Raw genomic sequence first — 9,364 nt, forward strand, 5'->3', positions numbered from 1 at the left:
TTTTGAGAGAGCCATACATGATTTGGAATTTATTAGAATACTCTATGTGCTTCGCTTATATCTTTTGAGTTATATAGTTTTGCTCTAGTACTTCACTTATATCTTATAGAGCACGGTGGTGGATTTGTTTTATAGAAACTATGGATCTCTCATGCTTCACTTAGATTATTTTGAGAGTCTTAATAGCATCGTAATTTATACTAATATGCTAGGTATTCAAAGTTAGTAAAATTTCCTTAAGAGTGTTTTGAATACTAAGAGAAGTTTGATGCTTGCTGATTGTTTTGAGATATGGAGGTAATAATATCGAAGTCGTGCTAGTTGAGTAGTTGTGAAATTGAGAAATACTTGTGTTGAAGTTTGCAAGTCCTGTAGCATGCACGTATGGTAAACGTTATGTAACAAATTTGAAACATGAGGTGTTATTTGATTGTCTTCCTTATGAGTGGCGGTCGGGGACGAGCGATGGTCTTTTCCTACCAATCTATCCCCCTAGGAGCATGCGCGTAGTACCAAGGTTTTTGATGACTTGTAGATTTTTGCAATAAGTATGTGAGTTCTTTATGACTAATGTTCAGTCCATGGATTATACACACTCTCACTGTTCCATCCTTGCTAGCCTCTTCGGTACCGTGCATTGCCCTTTCTCACATTGAGAGTTGGCGCAAACTTCGCCGGTGCATCCAAACCCCGTGATATGATATGTTCTTTCACACATAAACCTCCTTATATCTTCCTCAAAACAGCCACCATACCTACCTATTATGGCATTTCCATAACCATTCCGAGATATATTGCCATGCAACTTTCCATCATTCCATTCATCATGACACATTCATTATTGTCATATTGCTTAGCATGATCATGTAGTTGACACAGTATTTTTGGCAAAGCCACCGTTCATAATTCTTTCATACATGTCACTCTTGGTCCATTACATATCCCGGTACACCGCCAAAGGCATTCATATAGAGTCATCCTTTGTTCTAGTATCGAGTTGTAATCATTGAGTTGTAAATAAATAAAAGTGTGATGATTATCATTTTCTAGAGAATTGTCCCAAGTGAGGAATAAAAAAAGAGAAAGGCGATAAAAAAAGAGAAGGCCCAAAAAGAGAGAGAGAGAAAGGCCATAAAAAAGAGAAGGCCCAAAAAAATGAGAGAAAAAGAGAGAAGGGACAATGTTACTATCCTTTGCCACACTTGTGCTTCAAAGTAGCACCGTAATCTTCAAGTTAGAGAGTCTCTTGTTTTGTCACTTTCATATACTAGTGGGAATTTTTCATTATAGAACTTGGCTTGTATATTCCAACAATGGGCCTCCTCAAGTGCGCTAGGTCTTCGTGAGCAAGCAGTTGGATGCACACCCACTAGTTTCTTTTGTTGAGCTTTCATACATTTATAGCTCTAGTGCATCTGTTGCATGGCAATCCCTACTCCTTGCATTAACATCAATCAGTGGGCATCTCCATAGACCATTGATTAGCCTCGTTGATGTGAGACTTTCTCCTTTTTTGTCTTCTCCACATAACCCCCCTCATTATATTCTATTCCACCCATAGTGCTATGTCCATGGCTCGCGCTCATATATTGCGTGAAAGTTTATAGGTTTGAGATTACTAAAGTATGAAACAATTGCTTGGCTTGTCATCGGGGGTTTGCATGATGAGAGCATTCTTGTGTGACGAAAATGAAACATGGCTAAACTATATGATTTTGTAGGGATGAACTTTCTTTGGCCATGTTATTTTGAGAAGACATAATTGCTTAGTTAGTATGCTTGAAGTATTATTATTTTTATGTCAATGTGAACTTTTATCTTGAATCTTTTGGATCTGAATATTCATACCACAATTGAGAAGAATTACATTAAAATTATGCCAAGTAGCACTTCGCATCAAAAATTCTATTTTTATCATTTACCTACTCGAGGACGAGCAGGAATTAAGCTTGGGGATGCTTGATACGTCTCCAACGTATCTATAATTTTTGATTGCTCCATGCTATATTATCTACTGTTTTGGATGTTATTGGGCTTTATTATCCACTTTTATATTATTTTTGGAACTAACCTATTAACCGGAGGCCCAGCCCAGAATTGCTGTTTTTTTGCCTATTTTAGGGTTTCGAAGAAAAGGAATATCAAACAGAGTCCAAACGGAATGAAACCTTCGGGAACATGATTTTCCCAACGAATAAGACCCGGGAGACTTGGACCCTACGTCAAGAAAGAAAAGAGGAGGCCACGAGGTAGCGGGCACGCCTACCCCCCAGGCGCGCCCTCCACCCTCGTGGGCCTCCTGTTGCTCCACCGACGTACTCCTTCCTCCTATATATACCTACATACCCCCAAACGATCAGAGACGGAGTCAAAACCCTAATTCCACCGCCGTAACTTTCTGTATCCACGAGATCCCATCTTGGGGCCTGTTCTAGAGCTCCGTTGGAGGGGGCATCGATCACGGAGGGCTTCTACATCAACACCATAGCCCCTCCGATGAAGTGTGAGTAGTTTACCTCAGACCTACGGGTCCATAGTTAGTAGCTAGATGGCTTCTTCTCTCTTTTTGGATCTCAATACAATGTTCTCCCCCTCTCTTGTGGAGAACTATTCGATGTAATCTTCTTTTTGCGGTGTGTTTGTTGAGACCGATGAATTGTGGGTTTATGATCAAGTCTATCTATGAATAATATTTGAATATTCTTTGAATTCTTTTATGTATGATTGGTTATCTTTGCAAGTCTCTTCGTATTATCAGTTTGGTTTGGCCTACTAGATTGATCTTTCTTGCAATGGGAGAAGTGCTTAGCTTTGGGTTCAATCTTGCGGTGTCCTTTCCCAGTGATAGTAGGGGCAGCAAGGCACATATTGTATTGTTGACATCGAGGATAACAAGATGGGGTTTTCTTCATATTGCATGAGTCTATCCCTCTAAATCATGTCATCTTGCTTAAGGCATTACTCTGTTTTTAACTTAATACTCTAGATGCATGCTGGATAGCGGTCGATGAGTGGAGTAATAGTAGTAGATGCATGCAGGAGTCAGTCTACTTGTCTCGGACGTGATGCCTATATACATGATCATACCTAGATATTCTCATAACTATGCTCAATTCTGTCAATTGCTCAACAGTAATTTGTTCACCCACCGTAGAATACTTATGCTGTCGAGAGAAGCCACTAGTGAAACCTATGGCCCCCGGGTCTATCTTCATCATATTAATCTCCTACTACTTAGTTATTTCCTTTGCTATTTACTTTGCCTTTATTTTACTTTGCATCTTTATCATAAAAATACCAAAAAAATTATCTTATCATATCTATCAGATCTCACTCTCGTAAGTGGCCTTATAGGGATTGACAACCCCTATTTGCGTTGGTTGCGAGGATTTATTTGTTTTGTGCAGGTACGAGGGACTCGCGCGTAGCCTCCTACTGGATTGATACCTTGGTTCTCAAAAACTAAGGGAAATACTTACGCTACTTTGCTGCATCATCCCTTCCTCTTCATGGAAAACCAACGCAGTACTCAAGAGGTAGCAACACCGTCATCGGATCGCTGACTAATTTACGCCCATTGTGACAGTCAGTTTTTGGCTTTCTCCACTAAGGTGCTTAACCATTCAAGCTGGAAGCACAATTGCAGTGGTTCTCCCTTTGCACACCTAGCTGAACAAAGCGAAGCGTAGGAGGCAAGCGCAGGAGCCGGGCAACCTAACTATTGACCGAAGACACAATTCGAAACCGATGCATATATAGCAATATCCGAGAATGTTTTTGCCGAATCTCTAATGGTGTCCGGCATTGCACTCCGAGACTTATGCTAGAAACAGACAAACAGTTTAAAAGTGACATAGGCTTGGAAAACCAAAAACTTCAGTAAAAACTTTACGCTCGAACTAAATCAAGTCATTGCCAATCCGAAAATTGGTCTTATTTTTGTTCTTATGTCGTGCATTAATATGACACATCTGATCTCAAGACTTCAAGCGGGGCGGCCTACGGCTGCCACCTCCTATCCCGAAGGCGGAGTACTGCTTGTTAGTCCAGTTTAGCGAACTAAACTCGAGCGATATTAGAGAGAAAACGGGCTATCCGGCTATTGACCACACACTCAAGTCGAGAAAGGAGTGGTAGAAAAAGACTTTGCAACGACTAGAAAGAAAACAATTATTATAGAACAACTCGTACAAATTTAAGAGCCTCCAGTTAACTTGGGTATAGGAAGTGTTTTTAACAAATAACGTTTTTAACAAACTAAGTTTTTTGTTTAACATAAATATAAAGTTTGGTCGAACCGAACGAGAATTAAAAAAACTAAGCATGGAAGTGACTTAGCTGGTTAATGAACTCGATGTCGATGCGCAGCCCGAGCTTACGGCGTGACGAGGTCCCAGCCCCCAAGCCGGTCCCGAGGTGGCGGAGCAAAGAGCTCGACATTTCGAAGTGGCATAGCACGGCCAATGTGGCGAGATGGAACCCCCAATCCGACCGAGGCGACGGAGCAAGCCGGTAGTATGACGCCGAAGTCCTCGGTGTGGTTTAATGAAGTGATGAAAAAGCCACCGGTCCAGCCGAGGTGGCGTGGTACGTCAGTACGACGAGATGACAGTGCTGCCCAACCCAGATCATTTAGCTGTGCACAGAAAATAGTGCAAGCCTAAGATAATAGTAATAAATTAAAAAAAAGCGTTGCATAATTAATAGTTTATGCAAAGCGGTAATAAAATAAATATGGTCCGTGTGTCGTACACTCGATGAGGTAGAGCTCTCTCAGCGATGCCGAAATCACCGAGGCAATCGAACATGTCAGTATGGCAATTCAACCAACAAGGTGATCACGCGAGCTGATTTATGCCGATTGGGACGACGACGTCGGCTTGCCGAAGTGACCGCGTGATGCATTCAAAGTCGATTACCTACACGTGTAAAATAGTGCAGTCCAAGAAATAATAATATAAATATATCAAAAATCCTCGCATAATTAATTCATGCAAATTAATTTTTAAAGAGACGTGGCCTGGTGTCGAAGCCAATGTCAATGCGGGGCGTCGGCGTGGCAAAGCCTGAATTCACAGGGCGGTCCTAGTACGCGCTGTGGCGTTTGCCGAATTGCAGACGGGAAACTAACCGAACAATCACCCAACCATCGTTAATGCGGCCAGCATTTGACAGTTCTGTGTATAGAGGATGAAACAAACCAGAGTAATATACCTCGGGAAAATAAAGCCCATGCAAGCAAAAAATTAGTAGGAATAATAGCACTTGATTTATTTGTTGTAGCAATCCAAAGAGACCCACGCGGGCATTCATATATTTGCTTCTAGTAATAGTACTAGTGCCAGCACTAGGTTGATGTTGTGTGCGCGTGCTCGGCCGGGACGCGGTGAAGCGAAGCCCCCGGTCCAGCTAACATGACGAAGCTGGTCGGCTGGTGACACTGAAGTCTCCGAAGTAGGTTGATGAAGAGATGGTGAAGCTCCCAGTCCAGGCGAGGTGACGGAGCAGGTCGGTAAGGTGATGTTGCAGCCACCGTGCCAGTCGAGGTGTTGAAGCGGTTCGGCGTGGGAGACATTGTTTTGAAGAAGCTATGGGTCAGCCATGCCAACACTGGTCATAACTTCTGACGCGGTCAATGCCGGATTGATGAAGTGACCGAGCGGCGATGTCGACGTGCCTGACCTGTGCAATCTGTGGGGCGATGGTGTTGGTGATGATTTAGCCTTCACGATGCCGAACTCTTGTTTGGCTTGCCGAGATGATGATCCGATAAGGTTAGGCTCGGCTCGATGAAGCGATGATCTGTCTACCGCAGGTTGGCAGACATGGAGTAAGGGCTGGTTTGACACCGGTCCGACGATGAAGGTTACCTCCGAAAAGGAGCAAAATTTGTGAGCATGTGTTCGAAAATAAAAAACAATACCCTCGAAAGAGATTCTTTTAAAAAGGTTGTCCAATATCCCGTTGGTGGAAAAAGATGAACTCGGGTTGGAATGGTATTCGTGTAGGAAACAATTCCGAGAAGTGATGCACTAATTAGAAGGTTCCCGGAGTTTGAACAGTCGGATCGAGCTGAAATTTTGAGAGGTGGTAGATATGGAAAGTACGCAGAAGATGAACGGTTGGATTGTCCAAATAACCTCCGAGCTAGACTCTGGAGACCACACCCTAAACTCATCCAGATTCCCGTCCAGATCGACAGGTCTCTGGTATATCATAGATCGCCGGAGATTCCTCCATCGGAAGGCAACGAAATTTTACAGGGTTGTTTTATACTTAGTTCCGCACAATTCCACCAAAGGGTTCGTCAAATCGACTCTCGAGGAGATGGTGGCGGCGAAAACAATTCTGTTGTACAGAAAAAACTGTGCGATCGCACGAGGGCAATGTTGATGATGAGCCCCAGGCTCCATGGACGACTTTTCCATGGTCTCAATTGAAATTAAGCTGATGATGATGAAAGTATCTGTCTGATCTTGATGATCTGACATGGGGCGCAGTCCTCGATCCAGCCGAGGTGACCAGTCGAGCTGGCAACAAAGATGCCGACATCGACCATAAAGCTCGGCTCCGATGCGTAGATCGCGCCGGAGACGATCCGAACTCCCATCGCACCATGGCGACTGCCAGCAGGCTCTCAATGAAAGCACAAATGTCGATTTTATATCCGGCATATCTCGTAGTAGGGATCCTAAGCTAGGTGTTTTGGAGCGATGGTAACATGGACACGGGATGTCACCCAGGTTCGGACCCTCTTGATAGAGGTAAAACCCTACGTACTGCTTTTGACCGTATTCATATGGGGTGTAGTACAGAGTACATGTATCTACCTAAAGATTGTTTTAATGAATATTAGATTGTCTATTGACTAGCCTGGCCTCGGTTTATATATGCACCATAGGCCTAGGGTTTAGAGGAGTCCTTGTCTTGTGCGCCAAGTCTTGTGGAATCCTCCTTGTATGCGGCATGGGCTGCCCAAAGTGGCCCATAAGTGAACCGACATGGGGGTCCTCGGCCCAATCCAGCTGGTCAGGTGTAACGCCCTCGATGCGGCTATATCTCCCACGTGTCGACGCACGACTTAGCGGCATAACCACATTGAAAGCAATGTCGCAAGTGAGGTAATCTTCACACAACCCATGTAATACATAAGGGAAAGAGATACATAGTTAGCTTACAATCGTCACTTCACACAATACATGAATAAAGCATTACATCATCCAGATACAAACAAGGTACGACTACGGAACCAAAATAAAAGAAGACTACCCAAATGCTACACAGATCCCCGATCGTCCCGACTGGGCTCCACTACTGATCAACTGGAAACGGAACAACATAAAGGACAAGATCTTCATCGAGCTCCTCCTTGAGCTTGGTTGCATCATCTGCACGGTTCAACGGCACCCGCAAGCTGGTTTTGGAAGTATCTGTGAGTCACAGGGACTCAGCAATCTCACACCCTGGCGATCAAGACTATTTAAGCTTATGGGTAAGGTAAAGGTATGAGGTGGAGCTGCAGCAAGCGACTAGCATATATGGTGGCTAACATACGCAAATGAGAGCGAGAAGAGAAGGCAAAAGCACGATCGAACAACTATCATCAAGAAGTGATCCTAGAACAACCTGCGTCAAACAATACTCCAACACCGTGTTCACTTCCCGGACTCCGCTGAGAAGAGACCACACGATTACACACGCGGTTGATGTATTTTAATTAAGGTTTTCTACAACCGGACATTAACAAATTCCCATCTGCCCATAACCGCGGGCACGGCTTTCGAAAGTTCATAACCCTGCAGGGGTGTCCCAACTTAGCCCATCACAAGCTCTCACGGTCAACGAAGGATATTCCTTCTAGAGGGAGACCCGATCAGGCTCGGAATCCCGGTTTCAAGACATTTCGATAATGGTAAAATAAGACCAGCAACACCGCCCGAATGTGCCGACAAATCCCGATAGGAGCTACACATATCTCGTTCTCAAGGCACACTCAGATGAGCACTACGTACAACTAAAACCAGCCCTCGAGTTTCCCCGAGGTGGCGCTACAAGTGGCTCTATTTGGACCAACACTCAGAGGAGCACTGGCCCGGGGGGGTAAAATAAAGATGACCCTCAGGAGCGCGACTCCCAAGGGAAAAAGAGGCTAGGTGGCGAATGGTAAAACCAATGTTGGGCATTGCTGGAGGAGTTTTATTCAAGGCGAACTGTCAAGGGGTTCTCATTATAACCCATCCGCGTAAGGAACGCAAAATCCGGGAACATAACACCGATATGACGGAAACTAGGGCGGCAAGAGTGGAACAAAACACCAGGCATAAAGCCGAGCCTTCCACCCTTTACCAAGTATATAGATGCATTAATTAAATAAGAGATATTGTGATATCCCAACAAAATATCCATGTCCAACATGGAACAAGCTCCAATCTTCACCTGCAACTAACAATGCTATAAGAGGGGTTAAGCAAAGCGGTAACATAGCCAAACAACGGTTTGCTAGGACAAGGTGGGTTAGAGGCTTGGCTTAACAATACGGGAGGCATGACAAAGCATGTGGTAGGTATCGCAGCATAGGCATAGCAAAAGAGCGAGCAACTAGCAAGCAAATATAGAAGTGATTTCGAGGGTATGGTCATCTTGCCTGAAATCCCGCAAGGAAGAAGAACGATTCCATGAAGAAGACAAACGGACGTAGTCGAACGGGTCCTCACAAACGCGACATTATCGGAACCAACCCGAAGAAGCAACACCGAAAAGAAGCACACAATATAGTAAACAACCACCACATGAACATGGCATGATGCACAAACCAGTATGATGCATGTCCGATTAATGAGGCATGTCATGGCAAAGTGCACAAGCAATTCTACAAATTAAGTGGAGATCAATATGCAATGGTGCATATTGACGAAACACCACGACAAGTTATTTAGTTCGATCTCGTTTATGTACCCAATAATATTAAATGTTGATTAGGATGGCAAGGGGTGAAGCAAAACAAAACTACCTATCTAGGCAAGTTTAAATGAGGCCGGAAACAACAAACAACAATTCCGGTAAATCCCCATATGCATATATTAGGTTTGGTACTGTTCTGCCCTAAACCCATTTTTAGAGTTGTTAGACATGCAAAGTGATGCCACCATGTTAAACTAGACATTTTCCCACCCCACTTACATATAAAGATTATTAGGTTTGGAGCTACGGTTATTTAGTTATGCAATAAATCATTTTAGCATGGCAATAGGCAAAATTTAAACAAACAACATTTTAAACATTTCAAACATGCATGAAAGTTGAAAATTATTAAACTAGACAAAATTCTAAGCAACTTTCATATAAAGTTTGTTTTAAAATGATG

At 43.5% G+C, this 9,364-nt stretch overlaps 1 protein-coding gene across 1 annotated transcript in view; it reads right to left on the reverse strand.

Moving 5' to 3' along the window:
• Positions 1-6,610, reverse strand: part of LOC119353126 (probable calcium-binding protein CML17) — a 29,405-nt gene extending 22,795 nt beyond the window's left edge. The window contains exon 1 of the mRNA XM_037619722.1: positions 6,490-6,610. Coding sequence (XP_037475619.1) covers positions 6,490-6,610 — 121 coding nt within the window. The remainder of the gene's footprint in view (positions 1-6,489) is intronic.
• Between the last annotated feature and the right edge of the window lie 2,754 nt (positions 6,611-9,364).

This window comes from Triticum dicoccoides, chromosome 1A (genome assembly GCF_002162155.2).
Source record: "Triticum dicoccoides isolate Atlit2015 ecotype Zavitan chromosome 1A, WEW_v2.0, whole genome shotgun sequence".
NCBI lineage: Eukaryota > Viridiplantae > Streptophyta > Magnoliopsida > Poales > Poaceae > Triticum > Triticum dicoccoides.